We start from the raw sequence: 21,501 nt of genomic DNA, 5'->3' as shown, positions 1-21,501 counted from the left end.
AGCATTTAAGAAAACAGTTAGATGTCAAAATTAAACTAAATGTATATTGAACTCTTTAAAACGATTTTTATAAAAAAAAAAAAAAAAAAGATTAATAATGTTTTCAACTTGCATAAAACAAATTAAAAATAACATAAAGCTCTGTCATGTATCTTAGCAAATAAACAACGAATTTAAGTTTAATATATTTTCCACCTTAGAAAACGTATACTTTAAAAACTTACCATAATAACTAATAATTTGGATAAATATGCAAAAAAAATTACTTACCAAAATATTTTAATTAAATTTTAAAATAAACTAACAAAATTGAAAACAAATCAATACACTAATTGGAGCAAAATTTCAATAGAAAGTAAAATAGTACACTTTCTTGTTTAACAATCAGACTACACGTCAACACTTTCTTCAGACCTCTTTAATAAGAAAGGGCCCAAAAAGGAGAATAGAACTAAATGATATTTTTTGGAGACCTTTCTAGATCAAGGAGAATAGAACTAAAGATATATTTTTTGGAGAAATAAATCTTCTTGTCAAATTTTTATTTGGCACCGTTATCTCATCTGCAATTTGATGCTTATCATCATCTCTTATTCATATGAATTTATAAAATTCTGACAAAATCTTACCTATTTGATATTAATATTGACAACTGAAGTATAAAATGTTTTACAAGATAAACATAAATCAGTGTAGCAGGACATAAGGAACAAAGAAATCCCCAAATCGAGTTCAAACAATTCATTAGCATGGCAACAATTTGGTTTACCTATGGAAGCTTCAAAATTGAACACAATCGAAGAGAACATTTGTACGAGAAGCAAAACATGAACAGAGACTTAACTAATGGAGTACTGTTTTAGGCCTTATTTCGATTCCTTGAACAATAAGGCCACCCTTCCAATCACCACTCTTGATCTCACAGACACCCATTTCCACTTCCTTGTCATCTTCCCCATCGTTAAAGAAATCTCCCAATTCCACCTCCATCCACCCATCTCCTCTTTCCTTTGGATACTGAAGATCAAAACTGTTGTTGTTCCTGTTGTTATTGTTGATGTTTGGATACTGAAAATCAAAACTGTTGTTGTTTCTGTTGTTGTTACTATTGTTATTGCTGTTATGTTCTGCTGGGGGTGCCTCAAATCCGGTAAGAAAACGTGCACGATTGAATATGCGACGAGGAACAATCTGGTACCTTAGCCTGCGTCCTCTTTCAGCATCCAAGTAAACGATTCGCTTGGAAACTTCACCTCCAGCAACTCTAATAGACACTTCAACTGACTGGTAATCGAACCCGTAGATTCCTGCAGGGCTTGGCCTGAACACAAGGTATGCCCCATATAGTGTCTTGGGGGACAGCATGCCAGTGTTTATCCAGCCCCGAATTTCCAACCAACACACGCTCACAAGCTCAGCCACCTCAGAAAACCTGCAATTCCAATCTTATTAAACTACAATCCATAATGCACAACTGTGAGACCCTATTCTAAGTTAAAAAGAGAAGCAATAATGAAAAGAGTCTACAAGATGTTGGTACATGATATAACAAAGAAGTTCATTCATTGTTTCTTTATCATGTTCTTGTCTTGAAGGTGTTTGTAGGAAAGTTTATTCACATATATGTCTATTCCAAAATCATATCTACAATCATACAGGATACAAATAGGTAAAACAATTCAGAGCGCATGAGTCATATACTTTAATCAAATAATTTAAGGATGGTGTGATTTTGATGTTGTTCTCGTGGGAGAATTGAAACTTCATCTCATTGATTACCTTTATAGACAGTGATAGATGCTTAATGAGAACATTAAGAACTACATGGGAAATTGCAAAAGTTAAAACCGTAATGGTTGAATTGGTTACCTGGCATCTGGTAGAGAAGTCCAAGCCCAATACCTGGGAGTATCTCCCCATACAATGAAGAGAGTTCTGGCTGATAACATGTAGCATTTTTTTCCGTACATTTTATCTAGTTGAAAGCTCTGCATAATTCGATTTCCCACATTAATACAACATCGCGCACACACACACACACAAAATCAGAACAGATTGAGACTGTGAGATGAGAAAGTAAAAGAAGCAAGAGAAAGAAAAAAAGTAAGAAAGCGATGAAACGTTTGATGCGTGGAATTCAGAATATGAAATGAAAGATAAAAAAAAAAAAAAAAGTACCTTTTTGCCATTATCAATGAGGAGGGGATTCTGGCAGAGGTGGAGATAGAGGTGTTTCTTGGAAGGGAAAGATGAGGAGGGAAATTGGGAAAGGAGGGTGTGGAAATCGGAAGGCAGAAACTTGTGCCAGACAGCGTCGGATTCAGCGGCGGATTGGAAAGTGGATGAAACGAGAGAAAGCCTGCAAGCATCCCTCGGAGATGTTAAGGAGAGAATAGTGGCAATGCAACCTTCGGGAAGGTTGTTGAATTCTTCGGCCATTGTAACAAGATGAGGATGGATGTGTTGTGTCCATATATATACAAGGGCTGTCAGAAGAGGGAAGCTTAGCGGTTAAGGGAATGACGTCAGCCACACGATTGTTGAAGAAAAGGAAGATAGTGAAACGAAAAAAAAAAAAGGATCTTTTAACTTTATTGGATTTCACATCCCTTTCGTTTTCCTTATCCTTTTTAATATTTTATTATATATACATAGTCTGTTAAAAAACAATTACTTATTGTTAAATGAGACGGAATTATACAGAGTAATAACTTTTACACTCCCATTTGATACAGAATAAAAAAATAAAATAGTTTAAAAAATATAAAATTTTATAGTTTTTAAAGAAAGAAAAAAATAAAAATAAATAAAAATAATGTGAAATGAATATAAAAAATTTAGATATATAAATATTTTTTAATTATATAGAAAGGTCCGTTGCAGAAATATAGCCATAATAATTGTTCGAATCAGTTATATTATTTCATTATTTTTATTTTTAAAGTTATAATTTACTTTTATTTTATATTTATATTTAATAGATATAGAATTTTCATATTATTTTAATTTTTATCCGTATAATTATATTTATTTTTTATTATTTTTGTAGTGTTATAACTTAGATACAATATCTTATCAGACTCTACTCGATTGGTCTTCACCTAATTTACATTCTGTGACAGTAATATATATTTAATGAATAAATTAAGATATTATTATTAAAGTATTTAAATTAATTTATATTAGGTTGCAAAATAGGTTGCAAAAATAGGTGTATGAAATTAACAAAAAAGTCATCTTAATCATTTGATCATAGTACAAGTTCATGAATGAATTATTGGTGATGTTAATTGTCCGATCACAAAATAACTTAATATCAAATCTGCGATGCAATCTTAATCGTTTGATCACAACATAGTTGATGATTAAATTACTAACGATCTTAATTGTTCAATCACAACATAACTTGATAAACAAATCTTCAACAATCTTAATCGTATGGTCCCAATGCAAGTTGATGATCAAATTACTAAAAATCTTAATCATCGAACTTAATCATTCGATCATAATGCAGGTTGATGACCGAATTACCAATTATCTTAATTGTCTAATCATAATGTAAGTTGACGATCAAACTATCGACGATCTTAATAATATAATTAAAACGTAAGTTGATGATTGATTTTTTTTTTTTACTATCTTAAGTTTGTCTAATCACAATGCGAGTTGATGATCAAATTACCAGTGATATTGTCCTCTGTTCACAATACAACTTGTAAATCAAATTTACTTAGAGGTAAAAAGTTTTTTATAACTTAAATTTGATTCTATCACTCAATCTATCTGCACCTTATCTAGTTAATATTTACTCAATTGGTTTCCATCTTATCAACACTTTATTTATATGACAATAATATATATTTAATAAATATTATCATTAAAACATTTGAATTACCCATCTTAATGATATTAAAAAAATATTTACTAATGAATATAATGAATACAGATAATAAAGAGAAAAGGTTCTTATAAGAATAATCCCTCAAACAACGTGACAATGAGAAAAAAATACAATAATCTAGCTTAAGGTTTTCATATTTCTTAACAAGGCTGACAATGAGAATTCTTCTGAAACTATGAATAGTGATGTTCAATCATTACGTCTTATATTGGTATTATATATTTGGATAATTTTTTTTTTATCAGATATAAAGTTTGATGTTGAATCATTACACTTTGTATTTTGTATATTATTATTATTATTGAATGATTTAAGATAAAGTTAGATAAAAATGGACATATGTTAGTATTATATACATATTCTTGTATTTGAATAATTTTTTTTATCATATATAAAGTTTGATATTCAATAACTATACTTTATATATTTCTATTGTTGATTTAAGATAAAGTATATCAGTTGAAAATTAACATAAACAATGTGATTTTCATGTTTCACATCTCAAGATAAGACTATATCTTTTAGTTATGTCAATATTAATAATCATTTATGGGTTTAATTATAATTAACGAAAACTGTTTTCATTTTATGGATTGATGTAACTAAACAACGAGAATATAGATTGTGCACAAGAAAAATAATGATAAATTTTGAGTTCATAAAATTTTACCATTTGTAAGGATACATGTGGGAAAAATAATGATAAATTTTGAACTCTAAAATTTGACCATTTGTAAGGATACATATGATGTGAAGAGTGATACCCCTACATGTGTTGAATAACCAGTTGAGTTGGTTGTATGGGTTAAAAATTATTTAGTGTAGATATTACAAATAAAATATGAAATGTATGAGCTTGATTTGATATCCACTTTATTATTTTGTATTAAGAAAGTTTTTGAATTGCTGATTAGTTGTGACATGACCCTAAAATTGTGTTTTTAGACGAACTCTACAAATGGCATGACAGATGAGGAAACTGTATTCAATATAGCAACATGTTTGATATTAGTTTTTTTTTTTTTTTTTTTTGTTCCTGCAAAGAGGAACTGAATTGTTTAAGTTGGAAGTACATGTCTGGTATGAAAACACATCATAGTTGAAGCTATGCTTAAAATATGTATGCAGCATTGTGCCAGTGCTATCTAAAAAACAAGACCAACGCATATGCAGTTCTGTGAATTAAATTATACAGTAAGCACCGGTTGGTTAATTCTCATACTTTGGCCTAACCTCTATTCCTTCAACAAAGAGGCCAGACTTCCAATTACCAGCCTTTACCTCCATCACACTCATCTGCACTTCATCTTCTAAGCCAACATTGAAGAATTCTCCCATCTCAATCTCCAACCATCCATCACTTCGTAAACTGGGACGCTGCAACCCTGCAACTCTTTCACCGTTTGATGATCCATCCAAACACACATTTTTGGTACCGTCACCATTGAAATCAACTGATACCTCCACTCGGCGGTTTCTAAATCCACGGGCATCGGTCATCTTGAAAACAAAATAAGCAGCATACTGGGTATCCGGGGACAAGGTAAGGGTATTAAACACCCCACGAATTTCAAGCCAACACACGTCTCTGAGTTCAGCAACTTCCGGGAACCTGTTCAAAAGTTTACGAAGAAATTACGAAGGACAGGAATAATTAGTGACGATGAAGTCTCATAAGAAAATATAGCATCCATAATCAGGACAGTAGCCATTGAAACAAGAAACTGAAAAATGCTGAGTAATTCATAGATTCATAATTATACAGGAGTAGATATCATACATTACTGTGACCTTAAAAAACACTAAATCTTCCTTCTTCATTTTGGATAGGAATTCAGGAACGAGTACTAGAATTCCCAAAAGCACTTTCCGAACTTTTATCCATACATATACTATGCTAGCATGTTGATGGTGACTACAAACATGAACCAACATGAGACCATACATTTCCCTAAAAATATGTCAGGTAATGTCTATTCTTCATCATCTTATCAGAGGATTTGGAAGCAATTGGATAGCTGTTGTTATTACAATAACCAAATAAGGGATAGAGTTGAAGAAATGAATAAATTATGCTGGAAAAACAATGACAAAGTTAATTTACTTTCCACAGCTGCTAAGGACCTATAATTAGCCTGCAGATGAATTGGTGACCGCTGACATTAGATTGATTCTTTGTTTTATAAGAGACAAGTCAATTCCTCGGAAAATGAAGAGAAACTAACTTAGTAGCTTGCCTAATATTAGGATCCCTATTTACCCATGAGACTTAAAGGTTTGAAAGTCAAGCAAAAAACAGTAAACTTCTTAGAGTCTGCAGGTGCCCATATGTGTCCACTATTCTGGAACTGCTTAGACCTGCAAGTGTAAGCAGGAAGTGGCAGAAAATAGGAGATCCTGGCTAGAAGTGCCTTCCAAATATTTGAGCACACATTGATGGACTGCATCTGCACCTGCATCTAATTGATATTGACAACATAACTGATTTGGGGTCTAGAAATTGTCAAGCATGATAATAGTAAACCATATTTGAAAAGAATTATTATACAGTAGGACACCTTCACTGTTATTGAATATCAGATTTGAGTCCATTAAGGTTATAGGAACAACAGTTATCTGATGACGGAAACACTAACACAAAAAAAATCTCATGTTTTTGTTTTACTCAGATCCACCTACCAACAATGAGTTAAACCGCTCCAATTGCTGCTGTTGGTAGTGAAATCTTTCTCATGCTTTAGAATGTGGAGCTGAAAGGGACGAGGTAATGCCCCCAATTCTAATCATGAAGAAACCCAGTTTAGCTTAATTAAGCTGTACTGTATGTTATTTCAACTTTAACAATTGATCAGGCAGAAAGCCCTCTTATTTTTTAAATGCACAACAGCCACCACCAAGCACTAAGAATGTCAATTCACTGATCCCTCCGTCTTCAATTCTCTCAATAAAAGCATCAATTGATAGGAATAATTCTTATCCAACAAGGGAGATAGCATTATTTTCATAAACTCTAAATGTTTACAAAAGGAAAACCATATACAGATGTCCAAGGCATGAAGAAAATATCCTATCCTGAGTCCAACCACTCAAAAGTTGAAGATCGGCACAGATACGGTATTATAAAAATGCAGATACACTAACAGCGATCAAACAACAATTAGTATCAATAAACAAAAAAAATTGACCTGGAATCGGGGTCAATTGTCCAGTTCCAATATCGCTCAGTGTCGCCCCAAACAATGAAGAGAGCCCTGCCAGAAAGCATGTAACACTTTTTCCCACTCTTTTTCTCCAATTGAAAACTCTGCATTCCACAGGTTGCACAGTTAATTGCTATACCAAAGCAACAGAGAAGGTTTGAAGAGATGTGAAACAAGCACCGGTTTTACCTTCTTGCCCTCATCAATGATGACAGGGTGATCTGCCAGAGCGAGGTAAAGGGCTTTCTTAGAGGGATAATTGGGAAGAGAGCATTCAGAAATTATGGAACGGTAATCGGAAGGAAGAAAACGTTCCCAAACAGCGTCGGAATCTGCGGCGGAATGGAAAAGCTTTGAAACGAGAGAGAAGCGGCACGCATCGACAGGCGTGGTGCGAGAGAGAATGAGGGCGATGCAGCCTTCTGGTAAAGCCTCAAACTCCATTTCTGTTTCAGTTTCTCACGCCACAATCGATTTTTTTTTTCTTATATAACAGTTTTACTTTTAATTTACAGATACAGAATACTTAATATGGATAACGCGGTTTTGTAAATGTTGAGAATTTGGTTTAAGTGGAAACCGAATTCTCACTCCTAATTTAAAAAACTTTTACAAAAAAATTTGTTAGAAATTAGTTTTCTAGAAACCGAATCCTAATTTTCTTTTTTGATGATTTTTGCGAAAACATATTCAACTGCTTCGAAAAATCATTTAAAGTTTTTAACGATTTTTAAAAACTGGTCAAAGGTTAAGGGTGTGTTTACTTGGAGTAATTGAGGGATAGTAATTGGAGAGAATAATTGAGTGGATTTGAAAGTGAGTTTTGTTGTATTTATTTGAGTGGATTTAAAGATAATTGAGAGTAGATTTGGAGTGTGAAAACTAGTGTAAGATTTGATTGATGCGACAGTTTTAAAATATTTATTTAATTGGTAGAAATTAAATATTACCAAAATGCTCCTAAGTATTAATGTAATATAAAATGATAATTGTTAATATTATATTTAATTGTAAAATGTTTATAAGGAGAAAAGAATTAATTTTTAAAATATAAAAAATGGTAATTTAGTAAATTGAAAAATAATAATAGTAATAACTATTATTATTATTATTATTAATATTATTAATATTATTATTATTATTATTATTATTATTATTATAAAGAGAAAAGAATCATTATTATGATTATTATTAATTATTATTACTATTATTAACTATTATCATTATTATTAATTATTATTATCATTATTATTATTATTAATTATTATTATTAGTTATTATTATTAATATTATTAATTATTATCATTAATATTATTAATGATTATAAGCATGTTTTTTTTTATTTTATTGTCGTTTAATTACATGGACGTAAATTATTAAAAATAATTTAATGTTATTAAATGTTAATAAATAAAATTGTTAAAATAAATAAAATTATATATTTTAATTATAAAAAAATCCTTTCTAGTAAACCAAACAAAACACAAACTCCTTCACAACTCCTTCACCTTTAACACAAACAAAACACAGGGTTAAGTTAGGCTGCTGCATGGTGGTGTATCGTTAGGTTCGTCACCATCGACACACTCTGCATCCCACCTAATCTCCATCCTCCCCCTCCACCATCGTCCACCTTCGTCACTTTTATGCAAGTCCAACAGCAGACGTTCAACCTAGCAGGAGAAAGCAGAACACGTCCAGCTTAAGAGGAAAAAAAAAGGAGTGGCCTTCATGCTGCAACATCTTTAACGCACACCTACGTGCAACAGTAGCTCCAACATTCTTCACGGCCCACGGTGGAAGCAACGCATGATTCTTCAAGCAGGAGTTGCAAACAGCAACGTCCATCACGTGAAGCAGCTTATGCAGCACATGCTTCATGCGAGGGTCGAAGAAGACGTGAAGCAGCTCATGCAGCCCATGCTTCATGCGAGGGTCGAAGAAGATGTGAAGCAGCTCATGCAGCCCATGCTTCATGCGAGGGTCGAAGAAGACGTGAAGCAGCTCATGCGAAGAAAAAGAAGAAGTAACCGGATACAACTCGCAGTTAACCAGATACTGCATCCAGTTTCACACAAGAAGAAGAAGTAACTGGATACGTGCTTCTGGGAACCGGATACACCACCTAGTTTCACACAAGAAGAAGAAGTAACCGGATACATGCTTCTGCGTAACCGGATACATCACCTAGTTTCACACAAGAAGAAGTAACCGGATACATGCTTTTGCGTAACCGGAAACATGAACTTTGTGTAACCGAATACAGCACCCGAGCTTCCTTCTTCGTCTTCAGCCACATGCCAGCCATTTCCTTCCCTTCAAAACAGACCACCCTTCATCTTCCTCACCCAATACGCTTGCAATCACTCTTTTCTGTGTGTGCAACGTGAACATGGTTGAATCAAGGAATCTTCATTGTTCTTCAGTGGCTGTAGCTCTCACTCGTGAATGCACAGTGAAAGTCTGTAGTGCAAGGAGGTGGGTTCTTATATTTTATGGTTAATGGCATGTGGGAATTATTTCAAATGAAAATGGGCATTTTAGAGAATACATCCTTCATCCCTCCAGATCTTCGCAAATATGCGAGTGACGCTACAGTACAGGAATCCCGCCGTTACTTTCAATTCGTCGCTCGCAATGCATCCAAGTGAACACACCTTTTTTTAATCAATTGCTCGCTAGCGTTCGTGAACAGTAAATCACCTGGAAGTGAACACGGCCTAAAAGATTTTCGAAAACTATTTAAACGATTTTCGGAAAAAGTTAAAAATATATTAACTCTTAACATTGTTTTTAAAATTTTACTTTTAATTTAAAATTAATAAATAATTAATTTATTTTAATATTACTTAATATGTTATACTATATTAAATCAAATTTCATATTATTATTATTATTAATATTATTATATTTAATTTTATTTTTAGTTTTATTATTACTATTATAATTTTCATAATAATTATTAAAACAATAACATATATTAAATTATATTAAAATAAATTAAATATTTTCTAAATTTTATAATAAAATTAGTTTATGAAATTTGTTAAATTAAAAAATATTATATTAAAAATATTAAAATAAGTAATTATACTAAAATAATAATTATAACAATAATAAAATGTATTAAATTTGTTAAGTAATAAAAGTAATTTCAAAAGTTTGTTAAATTAAAGAAAAATTATAATAAACTAATTATTTATTAAATTTTAAGTTAAAAAACAGAATTCAAAAAATATGTTAAACTGTTAATTTTTTAAAAAATATAATAAAATAAATTAAGGGTTAAATATGTTTTTAGTCCCTATACTTTGGGACGATTTTGGTTTTAGTCCCTCTTTCAAACTATAGTACAATTTAGTCCTTCAACTTTAGAAAACTCTGGTTTTAGTCCTTTTTACCAAATTTTTTTAAACTTTATTTGTTGTTTCAAACGCGTTTCTCAGTTAACATTGAAGCAAAAATGTGTCANGTAAACAATCCAAATGCTATAATGTAACGTGCTTGAAACAGCAAATAAAGTTTAAAAAATTTGGTAAAAAAGACTAAAATCAGAGTTTTCTAAAGTTGAAGGACTAAATTGTACTATAGTTTGAAAGAGGGACTAAATCCGAAATCGCCCCAAAGTATAGGGACTAAAAACATATTTAACCAATAAATTAATTATTTATTAATTTTAAATTAAAAGCAAAATTTTAAAAATGTTAAAAATTAATATATAAAACCGTTTAAATAGTTTTCAAATAGTTTTTATCCTTTAACCATTTTTGAAAATCGTTTAAATAGTTTTCAAAACCTGTAATCAGTTGAGTGTCCATTCCTACATCTCCATGATCTCGTCCTGTACCTCTCAATTTTACTTTAATTCCTACTGTATCCCTAACCCCTATAAGCCTCAGCCTATTCATTGTGGTTCTTCTTTTGTTTCAAGTTTTTCTAGCGTCCAAGTTAGTAATTTTCCTCTCGTAGATTTGGTTGATGTTGTGGGTGTAAGAATCATGTTTTGTTATTTGACCTGCGGTTGCATTTTTTTACCTGTATATGAATTGTTTTAATGTCTATATGAACTGTGCAAATGAGATCGACGAGGAGGGTTTTAGGGGTGTCGCATATCGAACCGCAAATGGCACGCTGCCGCAGTACGAACGACGGATGAGTTTTAGGGGTGCACATCTTCATTGTCTGCATATCGCAATGCAGGTTGGGAGAAACGCATATGAGATGGAAACGCAGATCACACTACGGTTTCTATTTTCTTAGTTAAGTTTTTTTTCAAATTGTTGTTTTTTTAATTTTAGGTTGTTTGTTAATTTTAGTTAATTTTTTTAAGTTTATAAAATTTTATATATTATTTATTATTAATGTAATTTAGATTAAGTATTAATTAATTTATTGAATTAAATAATTTTTATTATCAATAAACTATATTTTCGTAAATTGGTTTATTTGTTTCTTAAATATTTTTTTATATTATTTCTTAATGTATATAATTTTAGTTAACTTTTTTATTTTTGTTTATGAATTTTAGTTGACGCACTTTCTACATCGGCAAACAAAAAATGCACTTTGAAGTGCGTCTCTTCAGAACCGTAACTCAAAGGGCAATGAACTAACCTGGGGGAGTTCTCCTTCTTCCTCTCGTTCTTCCTCCCAAAGCCGAAAGCAGCAATAATCACAGTCACCAACACAGATAAAAAACACAAAGTATTGTTTTGTTCACAATAAAACGCTTAAGTGAAATGCGAGCAGTTCTCCCTACACCTCACCAAAACAATAAATCGGTGAAAATTCCTGAAATGCTCGTGGGACTAGGAAGGGGGTGAGGAGTGTAGGATTTATACTATCAGATAAAGGTTAGAGTTATTGGCTCTTACGGGTTAGGATCTCATTTATTATGGTTTAACTTTATTAAATGAATAAAGGGTAAAAAAGTAAATTTGAAGGTACGTGACACTCTTATCAATTTTAAAAACAATTAAAATCTTAAATGGTTTTTAAAAACCATTAAAATCTTAAATGGTTTTTAAAAATCCCATATTTTCGTAAAAATTATTAAAAGAGAAAATCAAGATTCGATTCCTAAAAAATTGAATTTTAACGTATTTTTTGTGAAATTTTTTTAAATAAGAAATCAGAATAAACTGAACTCTGAACTTTTAGAATACCGTGCTATCCATGTAACTTTTATATCTGTAAATTAAAAATAGAACTATCTTATATAAGAAAAGAAAATCCGCCACACTCACGTACGTTTATAGCAGGCACCATTTCACGTGTTACACGTGCAGCCCATCACAACCGTTGGATGTTTTCTTTTTCCTCTTTTGAGGAGTTTGATCCATTCCTTCTCGTGCAAGGAACCATTTTCTTATCCTAACTCTTTCAATCTTTCATAATATGTAATAAATTAAAAACAATACATGTCTACTTTTTAGGCATATGAAGAATTAGTGAAGAAATTTACCCAAAATAATTTTCTTTTTAAAATGCAAAATTTTCTTTGTTTATCCAATCTGACTCTTTTCTTCTTTTTTCAATCAATAATCTCGCTCTCATTGATTACATTGTTCTGGTTAAATATTATAATTAAATTAATATTTATATAATTTTAAGAATGTAAATTCGTATTAACAATTTTAATGTTACACTAAAATTAATAAATTAGTACACTTTAATGCTGATTAAATGACAATTTTATGATATTTTTATCTTCGACTCAAAATTCTATTACTAATAAGATTAATATTTTATTATAAATAACAACATTTTATTGAAATTTATTGAATATTAATTTAAATATTTTATTAATATTAGTTGTTTGTATACTGAATAATTGTATTTCCTTAAGACCAGTCACTAATTTGATCATAATATTATCCATCCAAACCAAATATGAATATGATTGATTGATTATATCATAATCCACTCATTACAACATGAATAATCTATCTTAACATAGTTAAATTATCAATAATAATTCATTAAATTTTTATTTTTAATATAAATTAAAGTATGATTAAGTCGTCATTAAATTAACAAAATATAAAAATTTATTCAAACTATTATAAGTTTTTCTAGATGACATGAACATAATATGTATTTTTTACTTATCCAATAATCATCTTATTTTACATTTCATATCTTTTAATATATGTTTTAATAATTACGACAAAAAAATTAATTTTTTATTGTCATGATTAGAAAAAAAATACAGTATATGTTTCCACTAATTATATATTAATATTCTTCTCTATTAAAAGAAATAACTTCGATTTATATAGTAAACATTCAAGGTAAAAAGAGAAAGGTAGCAAAAATCTGTAAATAATCTAAATAAGACAAATTTATCTACTATCTATAAGTAATATATTAACATGTAATTATTTAGGGATATATATATATATATATATATATATATATATATATATATATATTAATGATCTCATATAATTACATACATATTTATTAGTAAGTAATTTTAATTTACTTATAAATAATTATACGTAAATTTATTTGTATTTGTTGATAATTAAATATAGATTTATTTGTAGGTAGTATTATATATCCTTTCCAGCTTTGATCATATTGTTTTTTTCCTGTCTTATACAATTCTAAACATAATAAAACTTCTCATAAAATTCAAAATAACACCAACAATGTAGAGAATTTACAATACATAATTAAGAATGAATGTCTAAATAATTAAAGAATGCCTGTTGAGAAGCATAAATCTTGCAATTGCAATAACAATTCGAATATGATCCAAATCGGCTTATTTTAAATTGCTTAGAAAACGATGATCAAGAATCCCACACAATAATGACATAAATAACAAAAGAGTTAAAGTCAATACATGAATTAATATTGCTATGTTAGTAAAATCTTAATTGTAATTCTTTATTTCAATATGATTTCTATTTTATTTATTTTTAGAGTTCAAAACTATATTAATTATCGTTTCATCAATCACATCTTTTGGAAAGTATAAAAAGAACTAAAATGTTTTTTATATTACTCTAAATGAATTAGACTCATATCTAACTGCATCAATACAATAATGTAAATAAATTATAATTTGTATAAATTACCTATTTAGTGGATTTTTTTTTCAATTTTTAATTTAACTTTTCCCATATCAATGAAATTCATTTTATATGAATTTAATTAAAAATGGATATGCTAAAACGTAGTTACTAATAAAAATGAAAAAGATTAAAAACAACTATGTAAAAATTCAACTAACAAACCGTGATAATATCTCGTGAAAAAAAGATGTTATAATTAAAGAAGGTTAATGCTTGAATTAATTGAATAAAAAATGTTCAATATTCTATATTATACACAATACTCTATGGAGAAGAGAAAAAAAATTACACTTTATTGAATACAAAAGTATATCATTTTAAGTGATTTTAAGTTTAAAGACAAAACCAAAATAATTAATAAAGTTATTAAAAAACGATTAAAAGATTCATTATAAATTATGGGAATTAATATTTTTATTACTTCGTGTAACTAAACCTTAAATCCACACACTATAAATTATAATAGTATCTTTTATAAATCTCGCTTTATCAGGATCAATTTCATTAAGAAAGTGAATGTTCTTAGTATTGTGTTAGAAGATAATTATTTATATTATATTGAAAATGCAATGTAAAGTTGAAGTGTGTAATAATGTTCCTCGATGCAATTACAGAATTATTTAATTAAATTTTTATTTACTTGTGCAAGTTAAATTATTAATAAATTATATTAAAATATACAAATATATCCACAGTATATTAATTTCGAGTGTTTAAATATACTACTTCAATGTTATTTTTATTTTTTTTATCTGTTCTTCAATGAAAAAAAAATCCAAAATTTGAAAATATTTAAAAAACTATATATATTTCATATGATTCACATTATTTATACCTTAACGCGTTTTAAAAATCAATTAATACATTTTTCTAAAACATTCTCAACTTTATAATTATCATATAATAAATCATTGAACATGTATAAAATTTTAATTTCAATAAATCACACATATTATTTTGTGTAATTTCATTGAATATTGTATTAACACAGCAACAGCAATCACACGCATGTTCAACTATTTACTGTAATGTGAATTGAATTGAATGTTTTTTATCTTCATAATTGACTTTTTTATATCACAGGCACAAACACCACTGTTTAATAATTTCTTGTAACGTGAACTGAATTTTAACAATTTTTTTATTATGAATATCCGACAAATTTGTGATTTGTCTGTTTTAAATATTTTTTTAAATATAAATTCAAATAAATCAATAAAGTGATGACACGTATTATGTTGTTAAAAAGTTGTTAAAAATAGTTGTCAAAATAACATCCTTGTTATAGATATCTATTTTGGATGATGATATTTTGAGAACACTTTTTGACAACTTTTTTGACCACGGGACACGTATCATCATTTTTATTGGTCTATTTGAATTTACGTTTAAAAAAATATTTAAAACGGATGTTGTAAAAAAATTATCAAAAAAGTGTTGTTAAAAGGATTTTTTCCATCTATTTTATTACAACTTGCACTTCTTCTGCAATATTATAAGTTCAGACTGACAATAAGCACACATAACATAGTTATGAAAGCCAATTTAGAAAAACAATTAGTGGATCAACTAAGAATTGGATAACAATCTTGAAAATAAAATATATATCAATATTTGATAGCTGTAATTACCTCTATTGAATTAAAAATAGTGTTGTAATAAATCAACTTATGTTGTAGATTGAAATAATTTCATAGTACATAAATTCTATAAAAACCAGTAACTCATGCAGTTTAAACAGTTTAAAAATCATCAGGTGGTACAAGTTCTTAGAGATAAACGATGCAAACATCATAATAGTTAAATCATCATATCTTTACAAGGAAAAATTCAATATGATAATGAACAAAAGTTTTGCCAATGACAGATCATAAAAGCAATTTCACATTCAAACAGACGAAAACATGATTATTTATTTTAAAATCTCTCAAAATACATAAACGAACTAATCAAATCACACATTTAAAATAAAGACACAATTCAGGAACAATACAGGAACAACAAAAACTGTGAATGTTTCAGTCCACTCTAGCAAACAAGCACCTTCCATCTTTCATCTCTGCTGATAGGCCTAACTAAAATTATCGAACATGTTTAGGTCTAACTTCAATTCCTTCAAGAATGAAACCGTGTTTCCACATATTGCTGGTTGTTTCCTTGATTTTCATATGCAGTTCATCTTCTTCCATGCCTGAATTGAAGAACTCTCCCATCTCAATCTCCAGCCACCCATCTTCTCTCTCACTGGGACGTTGCAGTCCCAGGAAAGTGTCATCCAGTTCGTCATCTTCTAAGCTGGGATCCAAACAAACATTTTTGAAACTGCTATTGCCTCCGAGAATACCTACTGATAACTCCACAGGATGATGGTGGAATCCGCTGGCATCGATCATCTTGAACACTAGAAAAGCTGCGTAGAGAGTGTTTGGGGACAAGACACGGATGTTTATCTTCCCACTGATCTCTAACCAGCACACAGCATAAAGCCTCGCAACTTCTTCGAACCTGCATGCTTGGAAGGCAACAACACAAGAACCGCACCAAATTAAAGACATGTAGAACACTTAGAAAGAATCAAATTCATGATGGAAATAAGAAATTGTTCCGGTTAGATCTTCATTTATAATGAAGAGTTCATTGTCATAAACCAAAAGAAATAATGATGGCAAGAATAAAATATGTAAAATGGCTACCCTCAAACATAATAGCTAGCAAGAAACAACGAATACTTCCATAGTGTGCATGATACCTAAATATACTTTATTTTTTCTTTTTTCAAAAGATGCGTATATCAAATCGCATATACACATCATCAGATGTACTCTTACTCATTATCAGCTATTAGACAACAATCTAAAACTAGCAGATGATAATACAGTAATTACCATCCAGAGACATAATCTAGTAATTAGTTTTCACGCTTTTCTCTTTCTGATGCAATGTAAAGTGAAATCTCACTATACTGCTACAACTTTGAGGTACAAAGACTCCTAGTGATGTGGAGACTAAACAAAAAGCAGAGTATTCCACAGTAATTGAAGCTTCTGTAATCGATACATGCTCTACATAGCTCCAATCAGATACGGAAACAGTAAAAGAAAAGGAAAAGTAAACAGAAGCTAACCTGGACTGTGGCAGGTTTGTCCACTTCCAATATTGAGAAGTGCCACCCCATATAATGTTGAGATCTCTAGCGGAAAGCATGAAACACTTCTTTCCATTCCTCTTCTCCAATTGAAAACTCTGCATGAAGAAATTCAGTGACACGACACAACACTGTAACACTGTCTCGTTTCCCAGACATTGGATCAAAATTAAGCAGGACGATGAGAGGATCGTTTTAGCGTATACCTTTTTACCCTGATCGATGATTGTGGGGTTGTCGGAAAGAGCATAATAGAGAGCTTTCTTAGAGGTAGAGGAAGGGATGGAGGAAGAGGGAAGGAAAGAGGAGAGATCGGAAGGGATAAAACGACCCCACACAGTGTCGTATTCAGAAGCAGAAGCAAAGGCCTTGGAAACGAGGGAGAGGTTAAGTAAATCTGCAGGAGTAGCAGCGTAGGATAATATCTCTGCGATGCATCCTTCAGGCAACTCTTGCTCCTTCATCCTCTTTCTTTTGGTTGGAGAAATCAACTATGGAAACTCCAACTTCAATATATCATCCTTCATTTCCTTCTATCTAAGTCTTCTTCGTCAACTACTGACTCAGCCTCTCAAAATATAAGCGTGTCCTTTTACATTTTCTTACGATGTTTCCCACAACATTCTTTGACGTGTTCCTATCCTCGCTCTCATTTAAATTTCACACCAATTTTTTTTAAAACAATTTAACACCAATTTTTTTTAAAACAATTTACATACATAATACAATTTTTTAAAACATCCTTTGAATATTATGCATTACATTTACATACATAATACGATTTTGATTTTAGATTATAATTCAGTTTTTTTACGAGCCAAAATTTTGTTTTTGTGAATGATGGTCAGAATACCAGTTATAATTTGATTTCTGTAAAACCAATTTCTGACCTGGTTATTTTTATTTTTATTAAATTTTATTAAAATAAAAGAAGAAAAAGAATAAAGAAGTTATATGTTTGTGTAGTGGGAAAATTTTTATTTATACGTTTGAATTTTGTTATATTATATTTTTAAAACAATTTATATTCATTTTTATTTATTAAACAATAGGAGATGGGAATACAAATTAAGAAATGAAAAATGTATAGATATATGAAATATCATGAAAATTGTTTTCATTTTGTATATGAAAATAATAAAGTAGTCAAATTATTCTCTGTAATGAAATATGATGAAAATTAGGTTGTATTTGTAATTGTTATTATTAAAGTTATTTTTATCAAATATTCGTTCTATTGAATTGTTTTTTTAATATACTTATTATATCAAGTTAGACACAATGGTTAAGGTGGACGAGTTAACGGAATGGTCTGGATGGATCGATTGGCTAACCTGGATTATGTAAATAGTGTAACGTCCCGGCAACTTACAGGGACTGCTGACTGCCCCTACACATCAACACGAGGTTTTCCAGTGTGCTTTGTCCTCACTCACACACTTTTTGAGAAAACTTCCCGGAAGGTCACCCATCCCATAATTACTCTAGGCTAAGCACACTTAACCATGGAGTTCTTATGAGTTAGACTACCAGAAAACAAATGCATTTTCTTTTCGGTAATCTAACTCATAAGAACTCCATGGTTAAGCGTGCTTAGCCTAGAGTAATTATGGGATGGGTGACATTCCGAGAAGTTTTCTCGAAAAGTGTGCGAGTGAGGACAAAGCACACTGGAAAGCCTCGTGTTGATGTGTGGGGACAGTCAGCAGTCCCTGTAAGTTGTCGGGGCGTTACAAATAGGATGAACTGGCTGACTGAAATTATTTGATAATTGTGCAAATGTGTTGACCAATCTTGCTTGGGTGTTCAGAATGGACTAGATGGCTAGAACGACTGTGTTGATCGGCTAACAGGTGGGCGAACTGGAGTGATGGTCAGGATGGCTGAGTTGGGCAGACTCTAAGAGCTCAGCCTCAAGGAAGTTGATTTGGAGACCTCAACCTAAAGGAGGTCTAATACGACCCTGTCTAGGAAAGAGTACAATCTTTTCTAAATTTCAATCCTGAAGAAGCACAACAAAAATAAATTATAGAAGAATGTGAAATAAGACAAAGATGAGGACACCACAATCTAACAGATATATAAGTAAACTAAAGATTCGTCACAAAGATGTTAATCTTTGATAAGAATCAGAATTCAAATTCAAGAGCCAAAACAATAATCTCTTAAAGATTGCAAATACATATAATATGACTCAAAAATCTACATATGTATTTGGCGTTCCTGTATATAGGCACAAAAGTTTAAGGCACATAAAAAACCCCAAAAGAAAGCCCAAATATATCGGATTCAAAAATAACTTCAAAATTAAAAAGAAACAAATTGTTTGAAATTAAAAAAATTGCAAATATTTTAATTATCTAAATTATTGTATAACTATACTCCAAGCTATGATCTTCATATCCATTGAATTTCAATCTTCATGGAGCACCATGAATCTCGAAAGATTTATTCTTTCAACTATTTACTCCTTAATCTTGTCATAGGTCCTTTGAATTATAATGACTCTTTCTTAATTTATTCTTCTATAGGATTAAGGGATAGTCTTCTATCAAGTTTGGCTTATAGGAGTTCGACTCGAAGGAGGTTGGCTTGATGGAGATCGACATGTAGGAGTTCAATTTGAAAGAGATAAACTTGGAAGAGCTCGAACAAGAGAAAGTTAGCTTGGACGTGGTCAATTTAGACGAGCTCGACTTGTAACTCAACTTGTAGGAGCTTGGCCTGAAGATCAATCAAGATGTATAATACAATTACTTTAATAATAATAATTACAACAATACAACTTAATTTTCATCATATCTCACCACTACATAATAATTTGACTACTTTATTATTTTTATATACAAAATGAAAACAATTTTCATCATATTTCATATACTTATACATTTTTCATTTCTTAATTTTTATTTCCATCTCCTATTATTTAATAAATAAATAAAATATTTTCAAAGTATAATTTAACAATAAATATATATATATATATATATATATATATATATATATATATATATATATATATATATATATATATATATATATATATATATATATATATATATATATATATTCTTATTAAACTTATACCTAAACTCTAATTTAACAAAGTTCCGTGAACACTAAATTTTGATTGGTATTTTAGTCCGTATTTACAACTTCTCAAATGTTGGAATTTAAGAGTATTAGATACAATTTTCAAATTCATGAAGAGTTACAATTATTCATGAAAAGTTTCAACCATTCACGAAGAGTTACAATTATTCATGAAGAATTACCATTGAGGAAAAGTTACAATCATTGGTAAAGAAATGTAGCTAGTCAGAATCTGGTATCTCTTGGATTTGAAAGATGCCTGATCAACATCTATATAAAGGGATTTTGTGCTCTATTGAAACATGAGACTTGAGACACTTTTTCTCTATATTCAGTCATTCTCTTAACACACAAATCAATTCTTGAGAATCATATTTTTGTTTAACTTTAATACTTAGAGTAAGTATTATCATTGTATTTCTTCTTTGTATCTCAAAAGCAGATTTCATAATTCCCTTCACTCTTATAAGAGACGAAATATTACTTAGGAAAACATGTATTTACACCTAGAAGAATATATCAAGACCATATTATTATTCATCTTGTTTCCTTGAGTTCTTGAAAAATTGTTCCAACATCAAATTCTAACCTAAGTACTATAACTGTAAATATGACGTAGAGTGTGAATACATATGATGTACACTGTGCAATACAGGAAACTTTAAAAGAAATCTGTGCTACTCATCTGGAAAAGAAATCTACTTTTTTTTTAATCTTATTCAAATAATAAAGAAATGCGATATATAATATTAGATCAAAACCATTTTCTTAGGACAACGCAAATTAGTTTAACACGATGAGTTTCATTTCATAACAAAATTATGAAATCGAATTCTGAAAGAGACAAAACTACATTTTTAAGAAATTGTGTTCTTCTTTTACTAAACAGACTCTTACGAAAGAGAAGAGAAAAAGAAAAGTATTTTTAGGCTCTTGTATGGTTGAAATCAACCACGGAAAAAAAAAAGATATGTAGCTGTTGATATTGACCAGATTGACAAAAAAACGATAGCCATAGGTATGTATGTAGGTAAAATAGTGAAAAGTCAAAAAATGACTATAAATAACCAAATGAAA

General features: G+C 30.0%; 3 protein-coding genes across 3 annotated transcripts; all 3 read right to left on the bottom strand.

Moving 5' to 3' along the window:
• Nucleotides 1–612: 612 nt before the first annotated feature.
• Nucleotides 613–2,462, bottom strand: LOC106770563 (putative F-box protein PP2-B12). The gene is made up of 3 exons (XM_014656364.2): nucleotides 2,179–2,462; nucleotides 1,870–1,988; nucleotides 613–1,432 (listed from the first exon to the last, which is right to left on the bottom strand). Exons 1-3 carry the CDS (start codon nucleotides 2,437–2,439, stop codon nucleotides 844–846), a joined length of 969 nt encoding a protein of 322 aa, XP_014511850.1. The 5' UTR covers nucleotides 2,440–2,462; the 3' UTR covers nucleotides 613–843.
• A 2,451-nt stretch (nucleotides 2,463–4,913) lies between these two features.
• On the bottom strand, nucleotides 4,914–7,583 carry LOC106771929 (putative F-box protein PP2-B12). The gene is made up of 3 exons (XM_014657983.2): nucleotides 7,291–7,583; nucleotides 7,087–7,205; nucleotides 4,914–5,513 (listed from the first exon to the last, which is right to left on the bottom strand). The coding sequence occupies exons 1-3, from the start codon at nucleotides 7,543–7,545 to the stop codon at nucleotides 5,111–5,113; spliced, it is 777 nt and encodes a 258-aa protein (XP_014513469.1). The 5' UTR covers nucleotides 7,546–7,583; the 3' UTR covers nucleotides 4,914–5,110.
• An 8,498-nt stretch (nucleotides 7,584–16,081) lies between these two features.
• Nucleotides 16,082–17,934, bottom strand: LOC106771928 (F-box protein PP2-B10). Its single transcript, XM_014657982.2, has 3 exons — nucleotides 17,538–17,934; nucleotides 17,311–17,429; nucleotides 16,082–16,691 (listed from the first exon to the last, which is right to left on the bottom strand). The coding sequence occupies exons 1-3, from the start codon at nucleotides 17,793–17,795 to the stop codon at nucleotides 16,268–16,270; spliced, it is 801 nt and encodes a 266-aa protein (XP_014513468.1). The 5' UTR covers nucleotides 17,796–17,934; the 3' UTR covers nucleotides 16,082–16,267.
• Between the last annotated feature and the right edge of the window lie 3,567 nt (nucleotides 17,935–21,501).

The sequence above is a fragment of the Vigna radiata genome, chromosome 8 (genome assembly GCF_000741045.1).
Source record: "Vigna radiata var. radiata cultivar VC1973A chromosome 8, Vradiata_ver6, whole genome shotgun sequence".
NCBI classification, from domain to species: Eukaryota; Viridiplantae; Streptophyta; class Magnoliopsida; order Fabales; family Fabaceae; genus Vigna; species Vigna radiata.
This window is presented reverse-complemented; position numbering and strand designations above follow the sequence as displayed.